This window comes from Camelina sativa, chromosome 19 (assembly GCF_030686135.1).
Source record: "Camelina sativa cultivar CO46 ecotype springtype chromosome 19, ASM3068613v1".
Classification (NCBI taxonomy): domain Eukaryota; kingdom Viridiplantae; phylum Streptophyta; class Magnoliopsida; order Brassicales; family Brassicaceae; genus Camelina; species Camelina sativa.
The window spans coordinates 4,962,070-4,989,567 of NC_141898.1; the positions used below are offsets into that span (position 1 = coordinate 4,962,070).

A 27,498-nucleotide genomic window follows, 5' to 3' on the forward strand; every position below is an offset into this window, starting at 1 on the left:
CAGGGCAATGAAAAATAACTTCCCATAGCTCAAAAATGCAACTCAAATATAGAAAACTATAATAGTATTAGATTAGAGGCGTCTTATACCGGATGAGTACACCCTCGTATATTTTTTATAACAGAGTGTGAATAAAGTGTCCACATTGATAGAGAAAGAAAGGAAGAAGAAGATTGCACTTTTATTGAGATTTTGTCATGAAAATAGACAACTAAAATAATGAAGGGCCGCCACAATAAAAATAAAGAAGTGTTTGAAAGAAAAATAAAGTTGAGTAGTGGCGTAAGCTTCGTGAAAAGAATATGATGATAAGCGGAAAAAATAAATTGAAATCATGAAATCAAGAACGTGCTTTGTTACGCAATATATGCTTTTAAGCCTACTTTCGAAGAACATTTTTATATATTTTTCTTGATAAGTGTTGTGCTTATTTTAAATAAACTTTACAATTAACAATAACAATAGATTATATATTCAGTTTTGTCGTTTACCTAAAATAGTTGGATGATATATTTTATATGTCCACGATAATTAGGATTAGCCTTAGGTCGCAAAGCTTCCCGACGTTTCTCGTACTTATTATATTGCTTCAAAGTCCTTTATGATGCTATATATATACTCACGTATAGGCGTTTTGTGTATATGTCGGTATACTAATACATGGAATAATTATAACTTCACGCATATATTAAGTAAATGCATGTATGACGTAAGAACATTGAATGTTTTATCATATTGGTACATCATCAGTGTAAGGCATGTAGATCCCATCGAAGCGACCAGATCGAAAGTGACAAAATAACAAAAGGGTGGCAAAAGAAATAAAGCTATAAAGTTGCAAGAAAGACGAAACTACTTTATTTTCTCTAATCCAAAATAGGACTCGCAAATTGCAATAGCTTATATCACAACATGATGATCAAGATTCATCGAAAATAGAAGATGATATTTCCTTAAAATATGAGCTATGGTAAATCAATTGCTTTATACTGTCTTTAGTTTCTTATGCTGATCATTAATTTGTAATGATCTCCCCAACATAAACATCAAGTTAATTTCCATCAGAAAAACCATATTAATAATTCGGGTCAAGATAATCACAAATTTTTATATATGATCCGAGACAATTAGGTTAATATTCGTAAATAGAAAAATGAAATGTAAATGATCTCTTTTCAAACGTAGTAGTATAGTATTGGATCAAGTTGAGTTACTCGTCTTTAGGATTTCTTGAGTTAGCTTTTCAATCTATCGAGCATAATAAAATACTTTAAAAGAAAATGATTTTCTTAATCTAATGCTACAGCTCTACAAGTATTTTTTGCCAGTAATATTTATACCTTATATTGTCCGCATGACACCATTGTATCAAACTCTAAATCGTTTATATTTTATATATTTGGGAAGGCAAAGGCCAAAGGGGTTGGTGTAATAGATGAGAAGAATGAGATTCTTTGGTCAGAAGTGGAAAGCAGACTCAGCCTCTATTTTATACACAAATCAAACTTGTCATACCTTCCACCAACACTCAGACTCGTTCAATATTTCCACCCATATCATCTCTTTTTTTTTTTTTCCCCAAATTAGTTTAAGTTCGTACAACTATCATTCGGATATACTACTCTTATTCAACTAACATAAGAAGTAAACGATATTATTAATTAAGTTACAAGCTTTATATATAACTTCTATATATATATATACTCGTAGATTAGGCTCATCCACATGCAGTAAGTTCAAGATAGGTTTTTGGAAGAACAACAAACCGATTACTCGAATTAAATTTTTATCCGGTAGAAACGTTATAAAACAAAATAATTGAAGGGGATTTTATATTATTATCATTCATCAATAACTGAATGAAGTTGTAGTACTTTAAATGTAGAGTAGTGATGACACTGATTCAAACACTGAGACCGTTTAAAACTATTCAATAGCTATAACTTTTTTAGCAAGTCTCTCATTTTTGTGTGGTGCTGGATCTCTTGAGTCTTTATATCTTTGGATTTAACACCATTAAATACATTGTGGTTAAATTTTATTATAGAGCACAAGTCTTTTTCACAACTATATATATAAGTCTATATAATTGATAAAAAAAAAAAGAAAATACAAAAGATATTTTAATACGCATCCAATTAGTAAAAACAAACACAGAATGACAGAAATACAAAGAGAGTCACATTCATGATAAACAAGTTTCTTACTTTTAAACCACACACAATACATATATGTAATAAACTTTGGGTTTGCTTGTATGCTTCTAATTACAGTTTCAAAACTCAACTTATTTAGAAAGCTGAGCTATGGGGAATGGGGATTCTATGTTACCTTAAGCTCTGGCACTGAAGGCATTTGCTCCGGCGTAGCTAAAGGCAGCGTCGAAGGAAGTTGGTGATGGAGAAAATAAGGTTTCTGAAGATAGATTCTGACCCATAAATATTACTCCATCCTCAGCATTATCCTTGTCGGTAAACCCTAAATCCGGGAGGATGTCACTGTGAACGGAAAAGGAGCGGTTGAGATTGGCGTTGAGGAGATTGACGGTTGTGATGTCATGGATACTTGGCCGGCGTTTGTCCTTGGCTCCTGAGAGCTGTCTCTGGTAATACTTTTGGGCGTGGCTCGCGACTTGCGTTGGCGTCTTCGACACCACGAAGTTTCTTGATATGTTTCTCCAATCTCCTTTCCCGTACTTGAGAAGCCCTAACAAGAATCTCCTGCAAAGATCAAGAAACAGAGCAATGTAAACCCTAAGAGAAACAGGGGAATGCCTTTTGTTGCAAGAAACCTAGGAAGAGTTTATACCTGTGTTCTTCCTCTGTCCAAGGAACTCCCTTCTTTCGATCATGATCCGATCCTCTGGCTCCGTTAGGCCGTTTCCGACAAGTGTCAGGGTCAAACGCCAAGGGAGAAGAAGAAGCTGCAGGGTAACCAGGAATGGGGACACGTCCTGCTTCGATATCAGAAACGTCTTCTTCAAGCTTACTATATTGATTCATGACATCCAAAACAGTCTTCCCAGGGATCATGGAAGCAACTTTGAACCAGCGATCAGGCGAGTCTTCAGCGTAGATGGCAAGAGCTCGTTCGAACATCTTGTTCTCTTCTTTAGTCCAGTTGCTGCTGCTGCTGCTGCTGGAGCTGTGTAAGCTCATCATCTCTTGAACGACGAACCGGTGGTCAGAGATAGGCAGGTGAGAGAGTGGATGCAGAGTCTCCATAGCTACAAAAAAAAAGAGAGAAGAAGAATAAGTTTTCCAACTACAAACACAGCTCAAAAAAGTCCATATTTCTTGTTTTGTAAGAGAAAGCTTGAAGAAGGATTGATTTGTGAGATATATTAGGAAAAGATAGAAGGTTTTTTATATATAGAATTAGAATATAATGATAATAATATTAGGAATCAAAGGGAAGGAAAGAAAAAATCAAGAATCGTATACCTGAGGGGAATCAAGAACCTGATTTGGGTGAGAGATTTGAAGCATATATAAAACCGACCCTCTCGAATCTGAAAAAGACAGAATCAATGAGAATCTGCAAAAGTGGGTCGTCGAAGGAAGACAAAAACAGCAAAGCCTAGTTGAGTATTCTCCTCGGATAACGAAGCTATGATGAGAGTTGAGTTGAGAAGAGCCAGTTAAGAGAGAGATAGATTGTGAAGGAAGGACGAATAAAAGAAGGGTCTTATACAGAGAGAGAGAGAGAGAGAGAGAGAGAGAGAGAGAGAGAGAGAGAGAGAGAGAGAGAGACACTGTGGAATTTGGGGGCACTGAAGAGAAACAAGGAAAAAGGTTTTGCTTTTCTTCTTTGGGGGGAGATTTGGCGTATTTGGATTGGTGAACAGCGAATGGGCACCACTCCACTCGGATTCTTGCTGTTTTTTTTCCTTATTACAAGTTTACAACTAATATATTCGCAATACGACAAATTTCTTCTATCGCCTTTTTTGTTTTGGTTCACACGGTGACAAACTACTACGTATGGATATATTTCAAATACAGTAAATTGTAAGTAAATAAGCGTCTGTAGCTCAGTGGATAGAGCGTCTGTTTCCTAAGCAGAAGGTCGTAGGTTCGACCCCTACCTGACGCGATTTGTTTTCTACATTCATTTTTCAGGTTCAAGTTTTGTTTTTGTTTTTCTTTCAGTTATGACTTTATAGTAGAAAAAGTAAATTGAAATCCATTTTTGTTCTTTGATTCTTGTTCAGCTCTAACCTTCATATAAGTGATGATTGGTTTTAATATCTATGCTTAGGTCGGTGGGAGATATTTTCTCAAAGTATGAGAAATTTTAATAGCTAAAGCTCATTAAAATCCCCCACTATCTCTCTCCATTTTACTTGTTTCAATGTTCTGAAAAGTTTTAGTAAATTGTTTTCTTTAAACAGAAAATATGCAAGAAAGAGTCTCAGATTTATCTACTAATTAATGGAAATATCATGTCAAAGATTCATAATATTTTAATTTTATACATTAGAAAAATCAATATTTTAGGATGAGTATAAAAATTGGAAAGAAAATATTTATATCCATGGGAAAGAAAATATATATTACTAACATTGGGCTTTAATTCCCCTAAATTTTTAAGTGACTTATTAAATCCGAAGACCAAAACGGTGTGAAGCATTTAAGGAACGCTTGATCCAACGGTTTAGATCCAATTAATGGTGGGATCAACGGCAGATCTTTCAATTTTCTTTTTGTTAGTTTCCTTTTTTTTTCCTATCGACTAATTAAATGCGAAGCCCTTCTCATAATTCTTCAATTCCAACACACAATTCTTAAATTTTCATCTCTTTTATTTCTCAACAAATCCCAAATTCTGATTTAGTTAGGGTTTCAGTGCTGTCAAGAATGTTGCCGTCTATGGAGTTTGTGAAACCCTTAGGCAAAGGTTCATATGGTTCCGTCGATCTCGTCAGATACACCAACCCCGACGGCTCGAATCCGTACTACCAAGCCGTGAAAACCTCCTACCCACAAGACTTCGAACCACTCCTTAAAGAGTTTCAGATTCTGTCTAAACTCAGAGATTGCCCTAGAATCGTGCAAACTTGCGGGAAAAGTCTGTTGAGAGGGATCAATGATTACGGAATTAGAGTATACAGGATGTCAATGGAGTATGCAGCTGGTGGAAGTTTAACTACTTTCATGGAAACAAGATCATTGTCTGATTCAATGATCAGAGACTTCACTTATATGATCCTTGAAGGACTTGTCTCTATCCATAGTCACGGTTACGTTCACTGCGATCTAAAACCTGAAAACATTCTCGTGTTTCCTCGTACTTGTGGGTGCAACGTTTCATACGAATTGAAGATTTCGGATTTTGGAATGTCGACAAAAGTTGGAGAAGACTCCGAGTTTTGGGAATATGATTCTCCGTATTTGGGAACGTCTCTTTACATGTCGCCAGAATCTGTTCAAAACGGGATCGCGGAGGAAGCCCTAGATTTGTGGTCATTAGGTTGTATCGTGTTGGAGATGTATACCGGAGAACCGCCATGGCTGTTGGAAGATTCTAAGAAGCTTTTACCTCTTTTGTTGAATGGGAATGCACCAGAGATACCAGAGTCTCTTCCTTGGGACGCAAGGCAGTTTTTACAAACATGTTTCGCAAGTGATCCTTTGGAAAGAGGAAGCGCTTCGGAGCTTTTGAAGCATAAGTTTCTACATAATGTTTCCGATCAGAAGAAGGTGAGGGTTACCGGCGCCGGAGATAAAAGAGAGTCGGTGGTGGTGTTGAAGTCGAAGAAGGTCCTAAAAGTGAAGATTATCCCGCCAAAGCCACCACAGTTTAAGAATAGACCTTTGAGGTTGAAGATAATACCTCCCAAACCCCCAGGATTCAATCTTGTTCCGGTACAGTAGATCAGTGTGTTGACAATATTAGTTTGACAATATTAGTCTTTGTTTCTTACTTGGTAGTTTAGCTCAAGTTAATTACACGTTGATACAGTTGTAGTGTGGTTTAGATCAAGTTAATTACACGTTGATACAATTGTAACTCTTCAATTATAATCAAATTGTATGGTATTTTTTGTTTTCAAGTTATAGAGAAAGTCTTTTTTTTATATGTTAAACTTGGAGAATTTACGTGAATGGTAATGAAGTGTTTCGATAATATTAATCCGATCGATATCTACAAAGTTGGATTGACGATGATGTATAAAGTAATTTATAACTTGGTTGAGTTGGATTCTCTAGACAAAGAACAAGGTCTCCTTTCTTTATTAAAACAACGCATCTCTATAAATTCCATTTTTGTTTCTTGATTACAAGTTTCCAAGATTTACACAATTTACAAATAGAACTTCCATTTTTTCTTCAATTTTACACTAATTAATTCTAACACACTTGTTGTCAAAGTAAGACCCATTTGCTTAATTTTTTTTATCTGTAATCAGGAGGATTGTAATTCGATTAATAAATTAAAAAGCCAGTGGACGTGAATAAACATGGGCTAAAAAGTCCATCAATGAAAGGTCCATATTGAAGAGGGAGTAGTAACTAATTTTGTCGCGAATTTTGGGTGATTTGGAAAATAATGAACAAGAACAAAGAAAAAAAAAACTGTAAAAGACCTGAGGCAGTGATCTTGTAACTTTTCAAGCCATTGACTCTTTCTTGAATCACAAGCCACTGACTCTTTTCAAACCAAACTATTCACTCTTTTTTTTTTTTTTGTCCTTCTCAACATTTATCGAAGTTCAATAGATATAGAATCAATTTAACATATGGGAAGATCACTTGGAGGCGGCGGAAGTTTTTCGTTAGAACCATTGCCGTCTTCCACAAGAAACGCCATTTTTAGTCCCCAAGAAGTGTGCACTTCCAAGTGACAATGAAAGAACCAAACACCTAATCAAATCCAAACTCAAATCTTATTAGTCACTATTTTCAGAGTCAAAAATAATGTTAACAGATACGGTGAAAGATTTGTAACCTGGATTGTCTGCTATAAACCTTATCGCTGTCCATCCTGCGGTAGGGACACTAACAGTGTTCCTCTCAACCGGATCAACAAGATTAAACTTCTTAGTATCCTTTAACGGATCGAAGTTCCCCAATCCTTTACCAATCACGAAGAAATTTGATCCATGGAGATGCGTAGGATGACTCTCTGGTGCTATAACACTTGTCCCTTGGATTATAACTTGTACCGTTGCGTTAAACTCAAGTCTATAGACTTTTGTTCCGTTCTCTGTCCGAAGATTACTCAAACCGCCCGTGTAATTAAACGGCGTCGAGGGTTTTCCTGGAAAATCATCGGTGAAAACGCCTTCACTTTTATTGAAATAATGTGCTTGAAGCATAGCCACTGTTGGCATCACAAAGCTAACATTGTTGATGTCCGCAATGGTTTTGGTTCCGTTAATACACGTGGCACACGGGTTTACGCCAACTCCTATCGCAAAGAACAGCGAGTGATCGACCTTTAACGGAACGTTGGTTGGATAATCTGGCGAGTTTAAGCTTCTTAGAGAGTCCGAGAAGCCTAGGGCAATGCTTGTAGCGTTTACTGGTGGGATCTTGGAACTTTTCAAGGCTTGTGTCCGTGTGTCTTTGTACCGCAAAAAAGCGGTTGCGGTAACGTTATTAACAGGGACAACGGTGTCCATAAAGGGAGAAATGGTCATTAAGAAGTTGCCTTGGGGATGATTAGCGGTCAAGATTGCGTTTGTTGTTTGGCCCGGACCTAAGAAAAGCGTTTCGGTGTCAAACGGTTTAATGTAGGTTGCGTCGACTTCAACGACGGTTAAGTTGTGTCCTGCGATCTTGAAAAAAAGTTCGTCGTTGACTGCAGCGTTGATGATCCTTAAGAGATATTTCTTCCCGGTTTCGACATGTAAAGTGTAACCTACGATCGCAAGACAAGAACTGAAAATATAGCCATGATCGAAATCGCCGAAATCAAGATCACTTAAACCAATTGGTATATATATTAGAATAAATCGAGATTACTCATATAACCAAAAATTAATTTTTATTTGCATGTTTGCTATTATTATCTATAAATCATACAAAAATAAACCAAAAATCTTCCCACAATATAGCGAAAAATAATAATTTAGCAATTTTTTTGTACGGAACTGCAAAAATTTCCACACCAAATTGAAGCGAATAAATTTTGGTTTTAATTTGGTTCAACAAAATCTATACCGAATATATCGTAACAATAACCGAATAGCCTGATGTCAAGTACTTCATACCACGAGACTTGCAACCAGGGACTTGACCGGTAAGTCCGTTAATGGTGTGAGCATCTGAGATATTTGGTGGCAAACCGGATTGTGTCGATTGACTAATCACAGCTTCAACATCTGAGTTCCACCATTCACCTATAAAAATATATCTCATTTAACACACCTTAAAGAGATGAATGATATGATATAGTAACTAGCTAACCTAGAGCTTCAAAAACCTCACCGAAAACGATGATTCTCTCGGTATGAGGCCGAGGGAACGGGTAAGGTACACCGCGTTTTGGAAGAATGACAATAGCACCGTGAACCGTCGCTCTAAGCCACGAGATATGGGCGTGCCATAGAAGCGTTCCTCGTTGGCCCGTGAGCGTGAAATTGTAGACAAAAGTTCCTCCCGGTTGGACCGGACATTGTGTTATATAGGCTGGTCCATCAGACCATCCTGTCCTCAGCTGTTTCACACCATGCCTGTGGAAAACCTAGCAGATCAGTCAAGATTTATAAGATTCGTGCACAGCTTGGATTCATTGAGAGTCACTCATTCTTTTTGAGTTGTAATTACCAGTGGATAGTGACATTGTAGTTGACGTTATTGGTTAGGTTTACGATCACGTTATCGTCTTCTCTCGCATAAAGAGTTGGTCCTGGGAACTTCCCATTAATAGTAACTATTGGTTTCGTTGAACAGAGCTTGGTCATATTTTTCATCACTACCTGTCTCGTAAAGAAGAGGATCAAGGTTACTTGTTGTTCAAGAAAATTTTCAAAATCTACAACACTTACATTGAATTTGTAGCGACGAATGTTTGCCTCAGCTAGATATTGCAGAGAGAGAAACACAAGAAGAAGAAGAATTCTAGCACAAGAAGTAGCCATTTTCCCTCTCTCTCACTTGTCTCTCTGCTTGGAACTGAAGTTGTGACGACGAATCTACGAAACTATAAATGAAGGCTGTGTAGATCAATGATTTGGTTTTCTAGTCTTTTTCTTTGTTTCCATTATTGTTTTCTTTTTCCTTAAAACCTACATAAAGAAAAGACAGTTACATAGACGATAGGATACAAATGGTTTGAAGTTAACTTCTCATCTGCAATAGAGACACTTCTTCCGACACACAAGTTACTAGAGGGTTTAGAGTTTTAACAATTAGAAAGTAGCTTTCAGTAATGGCACTAGTCACTAGAGACGACAACTGATTCTTATAATATATCCAACTGTCATGAAATCTTTCAAGGAAGCTAAAGTTCATCTTACAATAACGTTCGCCACTCTCTTTGCTTAGATTATAATCCACCTAGAGTGGAAGATTCTCGTTAACTTATTCTGATTACTCTTAATCTCATAAAGTATAATAGGCTAATGATTTGAAAACGAAGATTACAATTTAACATCTCACACTAATGAAAACAGAGTTCTAAGTTACTCCCAACACATAAACATAAAATAAACTTGAACCCAAGACAACTAAACATAGAATATATAGTAAACTGTTTTTCTTGATAGATAAACATAATCAGAAGTTTGTGAGAATAGGATCTTAGGCAGTAATGGTAAGGCCACCAGATTGACGTCTAAGCAGCCAAGACAATCTCAAACTTGAGTTCTTCAAATGTAAGAAGATCTCTCTGTACTCTTTTGTCGGAAACAAATCCAAGGCAAACATGTAAAGATCACTACCTTGCTCAACCTCTTCCATGTTGTCCAAACACTCAATGCATTCCCCAATGGTATACTCGTACTTCTTGACCGATACATTCACTGGAATCTTCTCAGACAGCTCTGTACTGAACCTGTGAGAACCCGGAGTTACAATTTCAACATCTTGTAACCGAGACTCTGCAAAACCAACACCGTCAAATCTCATGTCCTGCAGAGTAGGCTCATCATCATCATCATCATCATCATCATTATCAGCTCTGTCTTCACTTACTGTGACTGGCTCGTTTGTGTAGAGTGTTGATAATGGAGTCGGGTCATGTAACTGCGGTGATTCAGGATGATGATGGTTATCACCCACTCTCCTACGATAATGACGAAAATATGCTTTTCCAGGTTCTATAAGTCCTTTGAAGATGGTTGCTAGTTTATCAGCGTGAAGAATATGTTTCCGTCTGAATACTGCAGCTCTATGATTTACCTTTAAGTAGCTTTTCCAGTCTTCATCAGTAGCACCAAATGTTCTGGTATCTGCATCCCATTTCATCATGGGATCACCAATCACTTGACACCAAATCTTCCAACCTTTCCTAGTACAATCCCAGTGGTTTTTAAGCTGTGGTCTTGTGAAGCTTTTACCTGTATTATGATTGATAGTCTCAAGCATCATTTTCCAAGTTTCTTTTGGATAATGTGAGTCAGGTCTGTTTCCTTTTAAAGCCTCTTGGAACAACAAATCAACAAACAGCTCATGTGAGGACGGTGACCAATATCCTTTTGACTGAGGACTCGTGAAATTAGACGCGCTTTGTTTATCTTCTCTTTCTTCTTCTTCTTCATCATCATCTCCAGTATCATATTCTTCACCACGATGCTTGCATACTCGCTTCCTTTTCCAACCTGGAGTAACTTCATCATCAAAGTTACTATCTTCAAAGATAACCTCTAGTTTCTTGAGGAACAATGGAGGATTCAACCTATACTGTCCAGCCTCAGGATTCACCTGTGACAAATTCGAATCAAAGACTTATCAAGAAACCACCAAAATCAAGACAGAACATAAGACCATTGTTTTGTACCTGTAAATAGTTGGACCAATCTTGATCACTAGCACCAAACATGTTTGTAACCGGATCCCATTTCATATCACTGCATTGAACAAGTCTACACCATATCTTCCACTGCTTGATCATTGTATCCCAATGATTCTTAAGTTGTTTTCTAGTGAACCTCGCCCCAGTCCTTTGCTGGAAAGGTTTCAGTATATGCTGCGTTCCAGGTTGGTTCCCTAACATCTTTTGCTCGAGGCATAAGTCCACAAAGACTCTGTGGTACTCGGGTTCCCACGTGGCTTTCATAACTCTTCACTACATCATTACATAGGCAAAGACAAGAAGAACAGAAACAAAAAAATGTAAGTTCTTTGCATAACAAGATCATATTGGTAACAACATCTATCCACATTTGTCAGGGAAATTTACATAATGGCTGGATCTAAGAACAAAACTTTTAAGTTAAAACCCAGATCGATCATTCATGTAATTTAGGTTTCAGCTCTTTATACTAAAAGAAAAAAAAAAAAAAAAAAGACGATTAGAAAACGGAGAAATCGAACGCGAGATTGGGTACAGCTCTTGTGGTCGGAGAAGGAACAAAATAATAAAACGAAATAGCGAAGGAATAGTAAAACGTTTACCGGGAATTAGATGTAGAGCGGCGAGAGCGACTCTGATTTGGTACAGAGTGGCTGAACAGAGCCAGATCGCTATTTTTTTTTTTTTTTGGCTGGTTAATCTGATTTTGGCGTTTGTGTGTGCCGCTCGAGACGGGTGCTCTCTGTTTTTCTGAGATTACTTACTAGGCGTGTTTTATCCCGGTTAGAGCTGGTTCTCTTTATTGGAATTTTTTTTTATTATTATGTTGAACATGTTTTTATTTTGTGGTAAAAAATGACAATTTCTCTTTGATTCTGTTGATATACTTTTTTTGTAGAGTTTAATTAGCTTTTGTTATAAAAAAAATTAGCTTGATTAAACACTTAATTTTGACTATCTTCGTAATTAACACCTTTAAAAAAAATCACATTATGATAATAGAATTAAAGAGAAATTGTCATTTTTGACCACAAATTGAAACATGCTTAACACAATAAAAAAAATTTCCAATAAAGAAAACCGGCTCTAACCAGGTATAATTATAAATAAGTTTAAGCGTTAGATTTGAATACGTAACATTTTATTTATTTATACTACACGTTATGTCATTATTTAATTAGTTTAGTTGCCATTATTATTTTATCAACACACAAATAGATTTACAATTTACATGCATAGTTTAAACTTTAAAGAAAGAAAAAAAAAATCCATTTGTTAATATATATGGTGAGGTTAAGGCTATTTTTTCAAAGTCGTGCTCCTTTTACTAGCGACTAACTTCAAAACGACTGAGTTTTTTTTTAATGGATTTTATCATACATATTTGTAAACTGGAGGAGAAAATAAGAAAAGTACATACCTGCAAACTTTTGTTAATGGCGGCAATTTGATTTGGTTTTGCAGATCTATAACTTACGGTAGTCGCCGCTTCAAAGTAAAAGTTTGAGTTATGCCGATATTTTCTGGGGTGACTCTGAATTTCTAATATTCAAGTCGCAACGACATAACTTAAGAAAGAAAAAAGAGATGTGAAGGTAATTTTTTGATCGACAGTAGCAGAGCAGTCGATGCTGCGGATTCACCAATGAAGCTTAACAATTTTGAGTCTTTTTTTCTATTTATAGACACCCAAGTGAATTTATGTGTGGTATTGGTTTTATTTTAGTTAAATATACTACTAAATTTTTTATTTTTTATATATACTACTAAATTTGCTTGTACTGTAGTATTTTTTTTTTCTTGGTCAATGCTTGCAAGATTAGTTCTTTGTGTAAATGGCATGTTATTTAATTAGATTAACTACAATAGTAAAATATTATGTACACAAGTAAGTTTATGTGCATGAATTTAAAAAAAAAAATAGATCTACACGAACGAGTTTGCGGCAAAATTAGGGGAAAATAACATTTTAGTTGTTTGTATGGCAACTTATTTAACTAGTACATAAATAAGTCAATGCATAATATTAGTTTTATTTTATTAGGACACAAATGGATTTAAATGTGAAATAATATGCTATTATGTTATGTATTTAAATAAAGAAAAATAATATATATTGTATTTATTTCAAATAACATTGGGCTTCTAAAAAATGTTTTAATAAAGAGATAAAGCTATATGTATGAGGCCCAGGAAGCGTGGTCACTTCCTCCTGTGACTGGCTCGTTTATGTAGACTGCTGATGATGGAGCTGGTTCATGTGACTGTGGTGCTTCAGAATGATGATCGATCACTGTCCTGCGATAAGTACGGGGTTGAGCATTCCCGGGTTTGATACTTTGATATGTCTGAAGATGGTTGCTAGTTTTTCAGCGTGAGGGATATTTCTCCATCTGAATTTTGCAGCTTTACGATTAACCTATAAATTTAACAATATAAGGTCCATCCAGTGTTATTCCCAAGTTTCGAATTCACCAATTGATAGAAAAGTTAGAGTAACGTTTTGTTAACCTTCAAGAAGCTTTCCCAGTCCTCGTCAGTTGCTCCAAACTTGCATGTATTGTCATCCCACTTCATGATGGGATTGCCAACAGCTTTACACCAGAACCTCCACTCTTCCTTTGTAACAACCCAGCGGCTCTTGAGCTGCGCTCGTGTGTAGCTTGATCCTGTTTCCCGATTGATCGTCTCAGCCATCATATCCCAAGTTTCCTTTCGATAGTATTTGTTACCTCTGTTTGGTCTGTTTCCTTTTGATGACTCTTGGAAACACAACTCGACAAAAAGTTCATGTGAGGACAAGGTCCATACACACCGACGAGGCCAGATGTTAGACGCGCTTAGCGTAGCTTCATCTCCAGTATCATTTTCTTTATCAGGATGCTTGCAACTTCTCTTCCTTTTTCTGCTACGTGAAGTACCTTCATCATCTACGTTAATTGCCTTAAAGATAATCTCTAGTTTCTCGAGGAACAATGGAGGCCACTTCCACCGATACGGTTTAGCCTCAGGATTCACCTGTGACAAACCCAATCAAGTTTTATTACATATATATGTAGCCGCCTTCTTACACAATCAAAATCAACACAGAAACATTAGAGTTTTTAAAAGTACCTGTAAATAGTTGGTCCAGTCTTGATCACTGGCACCAAACGTTTTCGTCTGAGGATCCCATTTCATATCACTGCATTGAACAAGTCTTGACCATATCTTCCAATTCTTGAGCATTGTACCCCAATGATCCTTAAGCTGAAGTATGGTGAACCTCGTGCCCGTGCTTTGCTGAAAAGGTTTCAGTATATGTTGCATTCGAGGTAGATGAGCCTTGTGCTCGACGCATAACTCCACAAAGTGTCTGTGGTGTTCAGGTTGCCACCAGACTCTCGGCGTCATAGTTCTTTGTTGTTAGATAAGTAAAGACAACACCAACAAAAACAAAACATACGTTATTTCCAAAAAAAAAAAAACAATATATTAAAACGTTGATAAAAAAAAAACAATATATTAAAACAAGTTTTGACCGGTAACAACGTTAAAATCGCGGGAAATAAATATAAAATGTAGCAAAAATACATGATTGGTTAAATTCTCGTAGGATTACGAAATGATTTTTGTCATTCCGTGATTTTTACCTGTTGTGAAAACACATTTTAAACCGTAACCAAATCAATACAAAGTAAGCATCCACGTCTGTCAAGCAAAATTTTGCATCATGGATGTGCTATATCATAGATGGTAACGGAGAAGAACAACACAATTTTATTTAACGATTAAAACAAGACAGCAAAGTGTGTACCAGAAATTTATACAAAGAGAGATTCTGATTTGCTACTGTGTGGCTGAAAAAAGCCAGACAGCAAATTTTTCTCTTTGGTTTTTGTGTGTTTCTGAGATTACTAAGGGACCCATTTTATAACGGCTGAAACCAGTTCACTTTATTTATTGGTAACTTTATTATTATGTTATGTTGACAAGTTTCAATTTGTTGCAAAAAAAGACACATTATCTTCAATTCTACTAAAGACTATTGTCATTTATTATTATTATTTTTTTTTTGTCAAGTGTTAATTAAGAAGATAGTCAAAGTATAGAATTTTAGTAATTTAGTTACAATGAGTTGTTTATTTATCTATTAAGTACAGTTACGCCCAAATTTCTATTTTATTTTAAATAGATATATAAATAAGTTTACGCACGAAATTTTCTAGTCAAAATAGACCTATGTTTGCCTAAACTTAGCTATTGTCTGTATTTTTGTTTAAGACTTAAAATGTGACTTTTATTACTACTCATACAATAATAAATCTAATGGTCTAAAGGAAAAGACATAGGAAACTAAAACAATATGGGATACAATTTGGCTCATCTTTTTCATTATCTCTATTATGATTTTTTTTTTGGTATGTAGTAATAAAAGATTTGCTGAATGAAACATGAAAATAATATATTGTTTCAAGTTAGACTTGAGTTTAAATGAAAATGTAAATCAATTTATATGATTTTATTGGCATTTTAACTGACTCTGCTAGAAATAGTGTAACTTTGTAAATATCACCGTTTTAAAAAAATGATTTATACATTTTTAGACGTTACAACTTACAACCACAACTTAATAATTTAATTATTTTGTTTTTTGTATCATAGTGTATTAGTAATAATACACTCTTGACAAATAATTTTTAAATCCGACTTATGAGAGAATCAAAGCTCTGGAACCCTTACTTTGCTTCTCATACATACATACAAAAAAAAACTACAACTTATGGGGTTAGCTTTTAAAGTGTGTGGTTGGGGATCATTATAGTCAAATATGCTCTCTTGTTCTCTCGGAAAGATTGAAGTACAATAGTCCTTTTGCTTTGCTCCCTCCCTTTGACTCAGCTCTCACCTTGAAAAATCTATAGCAGTTAAACAACTTAACAACCCAACCTGGAACCTGTGGGCTGTGATTCAAGCATCTATGGAAAACAATATGAATCCAACTTCTCACTCTGTTTCATGAGCATAATCCAGTGTAACTGCATAACAGAGGTTGGATTCACAGAGAGAAGTAGGAACTAAAAACAGGTGGAAGAAAAAGAAAAAAAGCTTTTGTCTTTTTCCATTAATTAATCAGTGTTGTAAATGTTGATATAACAAAACTAGATATAAAGAATCGACAGAAAAAAAAACAAAAAGCTAAATCGAAGTTACTCTTAGAACAACCTACGACGACAGCAGTAGAGAGAATCCGAGAACAAAAAAGGAAAAGAAAAGAAGGAAAAAAAATCACTTATTTGTGAAAGTCCTCTAAATGATTGCTTTTGGTACTCTGATCCTTTGGTATTGCTTTTGATCCAACCAAAGATGTTGTGTAAGGTTTTCTGTTCACAGCAAAAGAAACTTGCCTGTATTTGTTTACCTGAGGGACTGAACAAATAGAATGAATGTTTCTCTCATTTGCTTCGTTTCTTGGCTTCGCTGTAGAGGATAACTCCACAGACCGTGAGTGAGTAACCTAACATTCCAGTCACCGAAACAGGATTTCTGAATATAAGGATAGAAACCACCACTGCTACTGCACCTTTGGCGTTTCCTAGCACCTATATATCATAGAAAAATATAACTTATGAGAAGTGGTCAATGGATTTTAGATGATGGAGTTAATGTATAGATAGAAGAGATGTGTTATTACCTGAAGAGTCAGAGCGCTGGTGTGTTTCGTGACTAAGAAATTGGTCAAGTTCACAAAATAAGCGAGGGCCGAATTGAATAGCAGATACCAAACAATTCTAAAATCATCTCTGGCAAGTGCGATTGTAATGCCAACAACATTTTTTTCCATGATAAGGGTAGCAGGAAGAAGGAACACAACAGCTATGGGAGCCATGTAAAGTAGAAGGTTCATGGAGTTTAGCTTCTCCCTTCAAACAAATTTTCAGTCAAACATTTTCAGCAACACTCTTAAAAACAATACAAACTTCCGCAAGATAGAATTTTAGCTGATAAAACAGCGGAAGATGCTATAATAATCTCTTACCCTTCTGAAGATAGCAAAATTCCTTGAAGAACCGATTTAAGTGCTCTTGCAGCTGTGGCTGCTATGCACATAATGAATCCGAACAGATGGAAACTTGGTTCACTCTGATGATAAATTTAAAAAATGAGGAAGATCAGAAAAATATGCTATAAATGAAATGAAAAAAAGATCCAAGAAGAAGCATACTCTGCACACATCAAAAGAACAACCTCTATACTAATTAACACTCTGCAGCTTCGAGCTCAGAGCAATTCGAAAGGTTTTCAAAATGTGAAACACAAGTATAAAAAGTTGCTATTTCTATCAACAATCCAAAGATGAGAATTTGAATAAACCAGATTCAGCTCATAATCTTCTCTATTCCTAATCCTCTCATTCGTGTGCCTCTACTTCAATCTCCCTAAAGCTACCATAACAACACATTTCACCTAAATTTCTCAACATAAGCTTTCGAATTGCATCAGAACCAATCTAAACAAACCAAATTCAAAATCACAAAAGCAAAGAATGACATTTTAAAAAAAATTACCCCACTGGCAATGACAACACCGGTAACAACAGGGAGGAGAGTGAAGTAAGTCAACCAAGCTTCTCTCTTAAACGTAATCAGATAAGCAAACACGGCGGTGAAAAACGGCGTCGTAGCACCGATCGCCTGGTTAAACGAGACAGGAAGAAACCTAAGAGAGATGTTACCAAAAACCACCGACACACAGAAAACGAGACTAAGCGCGGCGATCTTAAGGAACTGAACACGGGATCGGATCGTTTGCATAGGAACCATCTTCATCCAAGCGATAGCGACGTAGCTGAGAAGAGAACAAGCCGTCATGTGACACATGGTTAAGAAGATTGGATACTTGAATCCATAGTTGCTTAACAAGTACTTGTTCAGCAATAGAACTCCGATGTTCGATGAGTACCATGACGCTACTAATCCGATTGTGAAAAACCGGCCATTGGCCGCTATCTTCATCTCCTCCTCCTTCTAGAAAAATTCGCGAATTAAACCAAACCCGATCTCGATCGATTCAAAACCCTAATACAACAACCACGAATTTGAGAAAAAAAAGGAAGTTTCGGATTCACGCAGCTTCAATCAATCGATCTGACTACTTTTTGAGATCTTCAGAGAGTTATTCTTCCATTGGATCGAATCGAGATTGTAAGTTACAAAGAAAAATACACGAATGAGAGAATGGTTGAATCCAGAAACTATGATTGAAGAAGAAGAAGAAGAAGCAAAGGTCAATGGAGAGATCTTTGGGTTAAAAAATAAAGTTTTTTTTTTTTCTCTTCTCTTTTTTAAAAATTATGGAGAAAATTGCTGTTACTAATTTTTTTTTCAGTTCATGAGATTTAATGCGTTTCATGTATATATATATAATTTAATTCTTCAATTAATGCAGTCGTAGTTTATTTTTTTATTTATATATATATATATATAGTAATGGGAGTGTTTTTTGCATTGATTCGTCCAATAATAATAATCAAGAAAAAAGTTTCAAAAGATTTGGAATGTGTGAACAAAGGAATCGGTTTTGACTTCTTTGGTTCGGTTCAATTTTGGGTTTAATATTTTCTTTGATCGGTTTTGGCTTTCCAATTTACAAAAACGAAATTTGATTTATATAAACTTCGGTTTTAGTTTTGTGTATTTATGATTTTCGGCTCAGTTTTTTTTTCTTTTTCTTTTTAACATAAATGTGATTTTAATAAATTTCAAAAGATTCGAAAAACAAAGAAATTACAAAGACTTGTTTTTAAATAGTGTTTATAGTCACGATACCGACAAATTATATATATAGTAGTAACAGACACGTCGTTGAAATGTCAATTTGTTTGGTTTGATTCTCATGAATGATTTTTATATATTCACCACAATTATTTCAAAATGTTCGTGATACAAAATTACAAAAAATGAAGGAGAAAAAAAGTAGAGGGTTACACGACTTTGTTGGTCATACAATAATATCCAATATTACTCAACCATCGGATGATAGGTGACTCCTCAACGCGTTTTCTTTACTAAAATACATCACTTCCTTTTAAGACTATTAGTATAATTTTAGCATAAATAACGAACGTCTAATTGGGACTTACGTACTTTGTCTCAAACGTTAGTTCCAGTCTTCCAGATAAATTAAAATGACGTGTGAATTGAATTTCAAGGGGAAATCATCTATTCTTACTTAGCTTTTTAGTCCTTAAGCGACGACTTGCTTTTCAAGTGTGGGAAGCTTTTGCTAATTAACCTTTCTCGTGAAGTTACTACTGCAGTCAAACCCTAACGTATCCGCCAAGATTCTCTGAACATGCATCGTAAGATCATACGGCCTATTCCCGGATGAACACGTGCTCCTCGATCGGAAGCTTGTTCAAATTAAGGGTAACCTCTCGTAAACCAGTGTCGGGTATCATTTTTATCAATAAAATCAAAACCAAAACCAAACCAGCGGTGCACAAAAGAATCCAGAGGTAACCCCACTCATCGAGACATGCACGATTTCATTGGTTAATTCAGTAAAAAAGAGTCATTAATCTTAGCAAGAACAATTCACCACAAACTTCTCCTAGATCTCTTTTAGGAAATCCTTGTTTTAGTCTTCACTCGCGTAAACAAAGGAAAAAAAAAAAAAAACAATTATCAAACCAATGAAAACAACCAAAAGATGTCGATAATCTAAAAATAGGCCCGAATCACACAAATCATCTTTAAACCCTTTGGGCTTTTAATAAAACCATAAAGTATTTTTCACCTTTAAACCGAGCAAACTTCGAATAAACTTGAAAACGTAAAACAGAGTCATTGAAAGAGAGTATGAAAAATGAGCTTGACATGGAAACTGAATAGTTAACATTTTATCCAGTAGGAAAAAGGATTGAAAGTTTTAATGATCTTCTTAGCTTGGTCCTGAAACGACACATACGACACTGTCCCGTCCTTTCCAGTTAGAACCTTATACTTATCCTTCCTCGTTAAGTTAGTGCACTCAAACCCTAACGTATCCGCCAAGATTTTCTGAACATGGTTCGCCACATCATAAGGTGACCTTTTCCCCGATAAACACGTGTCCTCCATTGGTAGCTTGTTCAGAAACGTCACTTCGTAACCTGGTCTCGGGTTCATCAAGAAGAATATCATGTCCATACATCTCCAGCCTCTCACGGTGTTGGCATGGAAGAATCCAACCCTACAGTTAACCGCCACAGGCACGATCATGTCCGTTAGCTCCGAGAAAAGCGCGCTGAATCTTAACAAAAACGGTTGACGACAAGTTGTTCCCTCGGGGCAAATCACTAGGTCTCCTTTGGACAGCTCTAGTTTGATCGTTTTGGCGTCGACGTCTCGGATTCTTTGTATTCTCACGATGGGGATCGGAGAGAAGAGGTTGCAAAACCGCGAAAGGGAGTATACAACAGCCATGACGCTGCGTCCCAACACAGTGGATATTACAACTGGATCCATTAGCGTTCTATGATTACATACAAAGAGAACGCCAGAGTTTCCGTGTCCTCGTGGCTGAGGAGGCTTTCCCTTGACGATGACTTGGCAGCCTAATATCCTCAGGGCGTAACTTCTGATCCACAATGGGAGGACGGACCCGGCAAGGATCCTGATGGGGGCAAGAACAATTCCAAATGGGATCCAGAGGAGGACGAGGAGAGCTGTGGATGGTGTTGGTCGCTTCACAAGGCGTCCGTCGTGAAAAATCACCGGCTGCAGCTCAAGTTGTTGGTTATGGTAGTTGACAATCTTCTCCGGAACCGGTGCACGAATCTGTTTTTATGTGTAAATTAGGTCCAAATAGTGATCACTAGATGATTTGAGTATTAAAAGAAAATGGCATGTTATTGATTTTTTATCACTTAAGAGTGTTGGTGAAAGAAGTACTCGAATTCCACTGAAAATATCATCTAAATTAAACAATTCATAACGTTACCTCACATAACGATAAGAAAGTCGTAGAAGCCGTCACAGAGGCTCTTCCAAGACCTAGATGAGGCCTCCGGTCAACAAATAATTCAGCAACACGCTTCAAAGTAGACTGATCGATATCGGTTTCACGTATAAAACCGGTGACATAACCGAACGTGTTCACGATCAGCTCCGTACCGATGACCTTATCTGCTTTAAGATACTCCTTCGCGAACCTTTCCACCACAACTCTAGGCATCCTCGTCACCACGACCCTCTTCTTACACGAGCTGAATACCGTCCACGTGTCCATGCTTACATCATCCATGTAGAACTTTGGCAAGACGGTTCTAGCTACCGCTTCGATCTCCCCTTCGCTTAGACCAACCGTGGCTATGAAAATCATGAGCTTGAGAGAGACGTCATTGTAGCCGAAAACGTCAAGGAGTTTGATGACGGGCCAGAGAAACAGCAAGAAGGTGAAACGAATCAGACCAGATGAGTCAAAGGCAAGGAGCATGAAGTAAGAGAATGAATCTTTGTTTTTCAGTAATGTTCCTTCAAACTCCGACACCACCGAATAAGGCGTCGTACTCGATCTGTTCATCACCATTTTGTATACTGACTTTAGTGACTTACTGAGTTTTTTTTTTTTTTTTTTTTTTTTCACTTTGGTCTGTATGAAGATTAGAACGGATCAAGAGTTAATGTTATATAGAAAGTTTATGTCATTGCGTGGAGCTGGCTCCAGTTAATATTAATGCAATGACCCGTTTTAGATGTATTATAGTATAATTTTGTTTTGCGTAGTTATTTAATTAAGGCGTTGTGAGTTTTGGTTAGTAACATTAATATCGAAATGATGATATATAGAAAGACATTTTGTATACGCAAATACTCTTTATATAGTAGTATATCCTCAAGTTGTAACAATTTTGATGGACTAAATATCAACTTATTTGTTCTCCCATGCACTTAATTAAGTAAACACTTAAAAAAGACGATGTGATGAGATTCCTAAACAGCGTTTTATTTGTGTTGTAGAATTGCCTGATTACCTCACAGAAGGATACGAAAGTTGTAGATAATCGTATTGGTTGGTCTCGAGTGTTGGAGAGACTTGAAACGAAGAAGAATGTTTGATTTAACACTCAAAGTGATTGCGATTCAAGTGATTGGTTAGTGTAGGTGTCAACTAACTCAATGACATTTTCACTATTAACCAAAAAAGCTGTTGAGTGTTCGTTAGTTTTGGTTTAAACCGGTTAACGGTATTTAAGCTGAGGGCCTGAGGCCATCTTATATATTCACTGTAGAACACATCGATTCTCTTTGTCTCTGTAATCTTTTTTAAGAGACAAAAGATTAGGTGGGAATTGAATGAAAACTTAAGAGTGAAGATGCAATTAGTGTGATGGTAAAGACTACGTTATTTCCAAAGAGAAGCATGTGCTATTGGTTGATAAGCGTGGAACCAGATCTGCTGAAACGATGGATCTATGGGTTTTTTTTGGCGGCGTGAAAGCCACCAGTTCGTGATTGTGACATTTAATGATCAGCTTTGATTTACCTTGGGGATGTCTTCGGGAGGATCAACGGATTCACAGTTAATTTATTTACAAATTTACACAGGGTACATCATTGGATCAGAAGCTTTTCTTGATTGCGCTTATAGTTTAATACTTTAATGTAAGATAAGATACCTACAATATGAAGCAATCATCAATATGCTTCTTATTAAATCCAAACCCACAAAGCAGAATAGGCACAAACCCAATCCACACTTTCACAGTTTCTTTAGAAAGGGCAAAATACAAAAAAATTGAGGTTAACAAATAAAAAAAATGTATCTTTCTTTTTATTAGTTGGACCCATGTTATCACATCACCCGAGTCTCTTTTTAAGTTTGAACCTAAGTTAATGACAGGCCTTACCCGTCAGAAAGAATCACAGCAGACAACACTGTAACGAAGAGAGACCCTTCATTATATACTGAATGCCTAAAAAGGAGGAAGAACAACCTCTTTGGTCTTCGAGCCAAGTCACATTATAGCTCTCGCTCAAGGTAAGGGTCTCGAGAAGTTGGCGATCCGAGATACTCTGAAACATCTGCGACATAAGTTTTCAGTTTAGATGTGGTTCGTGTCAGCCACCCAGCGTTTGCCTGCTCCATCTCCTTCTCCATTTTCATCTTTTCTTCTTCTTCCAACATTCTGATCCTTCTCTGACCCATGTACTTCTTCACAGCTTCCACACCTTCCTTCACCACTTCCTTGGGTGGGACCACGAGCGGGTTCTGCTCCACGTTCAGTTTGGTCAGGCTTTCGAGAGTGCCAAAACTATCTGGGAGGGCATGGATTTGGTTGTTACTCAAGTCGAGTTCTTGGAGGCTTATGAGGTCGCCGAATGGGGCAGGGAGATCCTTGAGGTCACTGAAGTTGCTACTTAGGTTTAAGTACTCAAGGTTTGTTAGAAACACGAAAGTATCAGGAAGGCCATGCAGTTCATTGAAGTGGGCGTCAAGGTGTTTTAGGGATCTCATTTCACCTATACTGGTAGGGAAGGAGCGGATCTTGTTATACTGGATCAAGAGCTTTTCTAGATTCACTAGGTCAAGTCCGATGTTGGTTGGTAAGTAGGTGAGACGGTTGAAGCTCACGTCCAAGATAACCAATGACCTAAGATATTGATGCAAGAAGTGGTTAAAATTGATTCAAAAATCAAACTTGACAAAGTGGAGTTTGTATATTAATACGTACCCACACCGGCAGATGGAATCAGGCAAAACAGAGAGCTTGTTAGTTGAAACATTCAGGACTTTCAGTTTGGAGAGTAAACCGATAGAATCAGGTAATGTCTCCAGAGAATTCGTGGAGACATCCAGTTCAACAAGACTATGCAATCCAGCTATTGAATCAGGAATCGCCTATTTGGACATAAACCTCAGTCAGAGCCATAGATTCTACCTCAGAACAATCAAGAAAAGATCTAGCATTGAAACACTTGGAAAATTTGTGAATTAAACCATACCACATCAATACTGCACATGCAATATCAAAGATGCCAAACCAAAACAAGCAAACACGTACAAACATACCGGAATCTCTACAGAGAGTAAAGGTCAAGATCAAAGACGCAAAGCAAAAACAAACACACACACACATACCTAAATCTCTTCAAATCACATCAGACTACGCATCGTTCATACACTATCTCTTTGAATCACATCAGAAAAGGCATTGTTCCTCACCAAGATATACAAGAAAATGCCACGAGCAATCTCGAGATCTTTGTTTAAGTATCTTTTACTAAGGTATTGATTACAGCAACCATTGTATAACACTACAATGCCCCCAAAATGTTACCTTTAAGCTACACTGAAGATTCCCAAATTCTCAAATCCTAAACTAAAGTTTCATCCTTTCAACAGAGACAAAGCCCATAACAGATTCAGACCCCACCATAGAACACAGATCAGCTAAGTTATATTTGGGAGAGTATATCAAAATGAGAACCAACAGTGTGGCAAATGTATAAGAACTGACCTCAAGCTTATTGTTGGCGAGGTTAAGAACAAGCAGCCCTTGAATCCTCCCAAATGCCTCAGGAAGCAATCTCAGCTTCCTCCCAGACAAATCAACCCGATCAACCGGATTGGCGGAAGCGTGCTGCAGTATCCCCACAACCTCCTCATTAACCTCAACGGCGGCAACATTATCCTCATCCTCGGCAGCATTCTTCTCAGCAGACTCATAAATCCTAACAAGCCTCTCCTCTGCTTCTTTCAAAAGCTTCTCATAGGAAGCATGAACCTCATCAAGCTTCAAAACCGACTCACACCAAGTCTTCTCCTGATCCATCTCTAATCTCCTCTTCTCATCTTTCCCAGCCGCGTCGGTAAGCGCGATGTCCTCAAAGGATTCAGATAAGGAAGATTCGATCTCCGAGAGCTTAGCACGAGCCTTGTCGACTGACTCGTGATCGGGTCTAGGGCCTAGTGTTCGGAGGATGGATCGAGTCTCGGCGACGTCAGTGATCGCACTGGTCATGGAAGCGATAACATCTGGTTGTGTTAATTGAGGCATCTGAGTGACGATCTCGATCGAGTGGCTAGATGATGGTGGTTGCTCGATATCGAAAGGAGGAGGAACGGCGGAGGAGGAGGAGGAGGAAGGGAATTTGGTGGTGAAAGAAGGGAGACGAGCCAGGACGTAAGAGAGTACAGGGAAGTTCTTAGGGTTAGGTTCTGCCGCCATTGTTTTTGGTAAAGAAGATTTGGAATCTGAATCTGGGGGAGATGATGAAGATGAAGAAGATTTAAAGATTGAACTTTTTTTGATTTGGATCGAATCGAATCGAAAGTTGTGAGCTTTTTGCCTTGTCTCTCCCCACGTTCTCTGTTGTGTTGTGTTCGCCTGCTCTGCTTTTTTTTTTTCTCTGATGCTAAGATGACACGTCAGCTAGTGTGGATCTCAATATTAATTTTTAGTATATCTCTTAGTTAAAGATAATTATAGCTTTTAAATTTAGAAATTTATTTTCTTTTCTAAATAATTCGTCTAACTGATTATATATTTAGAAATTTATTTTCTTTTCGAAATAATTTAATAAATATCTTTTGTATAATATCAAACATACTTTTTTTTGTCATCTTTAATCTAACGATACGGATGAAAATTGTTCTATTATTTCATCTAACGATTGAAACTTATTAATGATTTCAATAGTTGCAAGTTTGTTTTTCCCAAATAACCGTGTCTTTTCATTCGTACCCCCATCTATTAAAAATTGCACCTTTTAATTGTTTCACCTATTCTTCCTATCCCCATATTTTAAAAATCGCACCTAGTTATTTTTGCACCTCTTTGTTTCACATCTCTATGTTTTATACTTTTTTATTTTACGCTTCTTTGTTTATTATATATAAACTTTTATGGAATACAAAAACAAGTTTCGAATTTATTGTTTTCAGAGTATTTAAAAAAAAATCAAAGAATTGTTTTATTGGAGTGTTTTTAAATTAATCTTCATCAATCTCTATATCAAGGTATGTTTATAAACTTGTTAGTGTCCATTCTAAAAAATTGGTTTCGTTTCAGTTTTTAGAGGTCAATTTAAATCTAACAGATGAAATTATTTTTATTATTTCATCTAATAGTTTAGATTTGTTAATGATCTCAAAAGTTGCAATGTTTTGATCCAACAATTGTGTTTCTTCGTCGTACCCCTAGCTTTCCATGTTTGCATTTGTTATTTTTCGCACCTTTTTGTTTCACATCTTTTTGTTTCATACTTTTTTGTTTTCACACCTCTTTGTTTATATATATATATATATATACCAATGTTTTTAAACCTGAACCGGAAAGCAAACCAGACAACCTTTCGGGTCAACGGATCAACCCGGTCCAACCGTGGGTCATTAATTTACTGAATTTTAATATATATATATATATATATATATATATATGTTCATACTTTGGTTTTATGAATATCCAAACAAAATTTTTCATATCTATCAGTTATTAATTAGTATATATTTTTGAGCAATAGTTATAAAATTTTATTTCTTATCATTTTAAATCCAAACATGAACAGCAAGATATAATAGGAGAATATCAAAATACTAATTAAAAAAATAAAAATTATTTCCATCTTTCATATAAATTAATATTATAAAAAATTGTGACTAAACAAAAAAAGAAAGAAGCCACATACACTCAAATTTTGTCCTACATCGGAGAGAATAGAGGAAGCAGTACATGATTTCTTCTTTATATATGCTCGTCTAAGTTAAACATGACCCGAACCGCTGGTTAAATCGTCGGTTAGCGGATTTTAGCCGAGTTTTTCCGATTTTATCCGAGTTTCTTTGTATCCGGTTTTTAAGTAATATCCGGACCGGGATAGTTTTCGGTTCGCGGTTAAACCGGTTCAACCGGCCGGTCTGGTCCGGATTTCAAAACATTGATATATACAGATTTTTATGTTCTTTGAAAAGAGTTTTTGTTTTTTGAGTATTATTAATAATCTCATTCTTTGTTTATGATCTCAAAAGTTGCAAAGTTTTGATCCAACAATTGTCTTTCTTCGTCGCATACCCATCTTTCCATGTTGGCATTTGTTAGTTTTCACACTTTTTTGTTTTACACCTCTTTGTTTATATACAGTTGCAATGTTTTGATCCAACAATAGTGTTTTTTCGTCGCACCCCTAGCTTTCAGTGTTTGCACTTATTAGTTTTCACACTTTTTTGTTTCACACCTTTTTGTTTCATACTTCTTTGTTTTGTTTCACACCTTTTTGTTTATATATATATATATATATATAGATTTTCATGTTTCTTTGAAAAGAGTTTTTGTTCTTTGAGTATTATTAATATCTCACCATTTGTTAATGGTCTTAAAAGTTGCAAAGTTTCGATCCAACAATCGTGTTTCTTCGTCGCACCCCCAACTTTCCATGTTGGCACCCGTTAGTTTCACACCTTTTTATTTTACACCTCTTTGTTTATATAAAGTTGCAATGTTTTGATCCAATAATTGTGTTTCTTCGTCGTACCCCTAGCTTTCAATGTTTGCACTTGTTAGTTTTTGTACAT

At 36.4% G+C, this 27,498-nt stretch overlaps 7 protein-coding genes, 1 non-coding gene and 1 pseudogene across 13 annotated transcripts; 2 read left to right on the forward strand and 7 right to left on the reverse strand.

Moving 5' to 3' along the window:
- Positions 1 to 2,119: 2,119 nt before the first annotated feature.
- Positions 2,120 to 3,909, reverse strand: LOC104764879 (transcription factor DIVARICATA). Of its 2 annotated transcripts, XM_010488474.3 has the most exons (3): positions 3,444 to 3,909; positions 2,809 to 3,226; positions 2,120 to 2,720 (listed from the first exon to the last, which is right to left on the reverse strand). In XM_010488474.3, exons 2-3 carry the CDS (start codon positions 3,222 to 3,224, stop codon positions 2,333 to 2,335), a joined length of 804 nt encoding a protein of 267 aa, XP_010486776.2. In that variant the 5' UTR covers positions 3,225 to 3,226; positions 3,444 to 3,909; the 3' UTR covers positions 2,120 to 2,332. The 2 variants fall into 2 exon arrangements, with proteins under 2 accessions (XP_010486776.2, XP_087358837.1); XM_087502711.1 differs by lacking the exon at positions 3,444 to 3,909 and having other exon boundaries at positions 2,809 to 3,441.
- A 113-nt stretch (positions 3,910 to 4,022) lies between these two features.
- On the forward strand, positions 4,023 to 4,095 carry TRNAR-CCU (transfer RNA arginine (anticodon CCU)). The gene has a single exon. It is a non-coding gene; the product is annotated as a tRNA-Arg (tRNA).
- Positions 4,096 to 4,859: 764 nt separating this feature from the next.
- LOC104767449 (mitogen-activated protein kinase kinase kinase 20-like) lies at positions 4,860 to 5,876 on the forward strand. Its single transcript, XM_010491475.2, has one exon. The coding sequence runs from the start codon at positions 4,860 to 4,862 to the stop codon at positions 5,874 to 5,876; it is 1,017 nt and encodes a 338-aa protein (XP_010489777.2).
- Positions 5,877 to 6,519: 643 nt separating this feature from the next.
- Positions 6,520 to 9,258, reverse strand: LOC104764880 (laccase-22). The gene is made up of 6 exons (XM_087502712.1): positions 8,996 to 9,258; positions 8,775 to 8,926; positions 8,436 to 8,680; positions 8,219 to 8,347; positions 6,952 to 7,866; positions 6,520 to 6,866 (listed from the first exon to the last, which is right to left on the reverse strand). The coding sequence occupies exons 1-6, from the start codon at positions 9,086 to 9,088 to the stop codon at positions 6,736 to 6,738; spliced, it is 1,665 nt and encodes a 554-aa protein (XP_087358838.1). The 5' UTR covers positions 9,089 to 9,258; the 3' UTR covers positions 6,520 to 6,735.
- Positions 9,259 to 9,575: 317 nt separating this feature from the next.
- LOC104764881 (L10-interacting MYB domain-containing protein) lies at positions 9,576 to 12,663 on the reverse strand. 3 transcript variants are annotated; one of them, XM_087502713.1, is made up of 4 exons: positions 12,383 to 12,663; positions 11,565 to 12,048; positions 10,948 to 11,235; positions 9,576 to 10,871 (listed from the first exon to the last, which is right to left on the reverse strand). In XM_087502713.1, the coding sequence occupies exons 3-4, from the start codon at positions 11,224 to 11,226 to the stop codon at positions 9,750 to 9,752; spliced, it is 1,401 nt and encodes a 466-aa protein (XP_087358839.1). In that variant the 5' UTR covers positions 11,227 to 11,235; positions 11,565 to 12,048; positions 12,383 to 12,663; the 3' UTR covers positions 9,576 to 9,749. The 3 variants fall into 3 exon arrangements, with proteins under 3 accessions (XP_087358839.1, XP_010486781.1, XP_010486782.1); XM_010488479.3 differs by lacking the exon at positions 11,565 to 12,048 and having other exon boundaries at positions 12,383 to 12,616; XM_010488480.3 differs by lacking the exon at positions 12,383 to 12,663 and having other exon boundaries at positions 10,948 to 11,230; positions 11,565 to 11,761.
- A 444-nt stretch (positions 12,664 to 13,107) lies between these two features.
- On the reverse strand, positions 13,108 to 13,995 carry LOC104767450 (L10-interacting MYB domain-containing protein-like; annotated as a pseudogene). The gene is made up of 2 exons (XR_015590786.1): positions 13,474 to 13,995; positions 13,108 to 13,381 (listed from the first exon to the last, which is right to left on the reverse strand). The product of XR_015590786.1 is annotated as a L10-interacting MYB domain-containing protein-like (transcript).
- A 2,044-nt stretch (positions 13,996 to 16,039) lies between these two features.
- Positions 16,040 to 18,335, reverse strand: LOC104764882 (putative sugar phosphate/phosphate translocator At3g11320). Of its 2 annotated transcripts, none has more exons than XM_087502873.1 (4): positions 17,511 to 18,335; positions 16,982 to 17,085; positions 16,637 to 16,865; positions 16,040 to 16,544 (listed from the first exon to the last, which is right to left on the reverse strand). In XM_087502873.1, exons 1-4 carry the CDS (start codon positions 17,955 to 17,957, stop codon positions 16,398 to 16,400), a joined length of 927 nt encoding a protein of 308 aa, XP_087358999.1. In that variant the 5' UTR covers positions 17,958 to 18,335; the 3' UTR covers positions 16,040 to 16,397. The 2 variants fall into 2 exon arrangements, with proteins under 2 accessions (XP_087358999.1, XP_087359000.1); XM_087502874.1 differs by having other exon boundaries at positions 16,982 to 17,428; positions 17,478 to 18,191.
- Positions 18,336 to 19,637: 1,302 nt separating this feature from the next.
- Positions 19,638 to 21,653, reverse strand: LOC104764883 (glycerol-3-phosphate acyltransferase 5-like). Its single transcript, XM_010488482.3, has 2 exons — positions 20,926 to 21,653; positions 19,638 to 20,762 (listed from the first exon to the last, which is right to left on the reverse strand). The coding sequence occupies exons 1-2, from the start codon at positions 21,511 to 21,513 to the stop codon at positions 19,836 to 19,838; spliced, it is 1,515 nt and encodes a 504-aa protein (XP_010486784.2). The 5' UTR covers positions 21,514 to 21,653; the 3' UTR covers positions 19,638 to 19,835.
- A 958-nt stretch (positions 21,654 to 22,611) lies between these two features.
- Positions 22,612 to 25,392, reverse strand: LOC104764884 (plant intracellular Ras-group-related LRR protein 9). Its single transcript, XM_010488483.2, has 3 exons — positions 24,446 to 25,392; positions 23,660 to 23,826; positions 22,612 to 23,578 (listed from the first exon to the last, which is right to left on the reverse strand). The coding sequence occupies exons 1-3, from the start codon at positions 25,154 to 25,156 to the stop codon at positions 22,948 to 22,950; spliced, it is 1,509 nt and encodes a 502-aa protein (XP_010486785.2). The 5' UTR covers positions 25,157 to 25,392; the 3' UTR covers positions 22,612 to 22,947.
- Between the last annotated feature and the right edge of the window lie 2,106 nt (positions 25,393 to 27,498).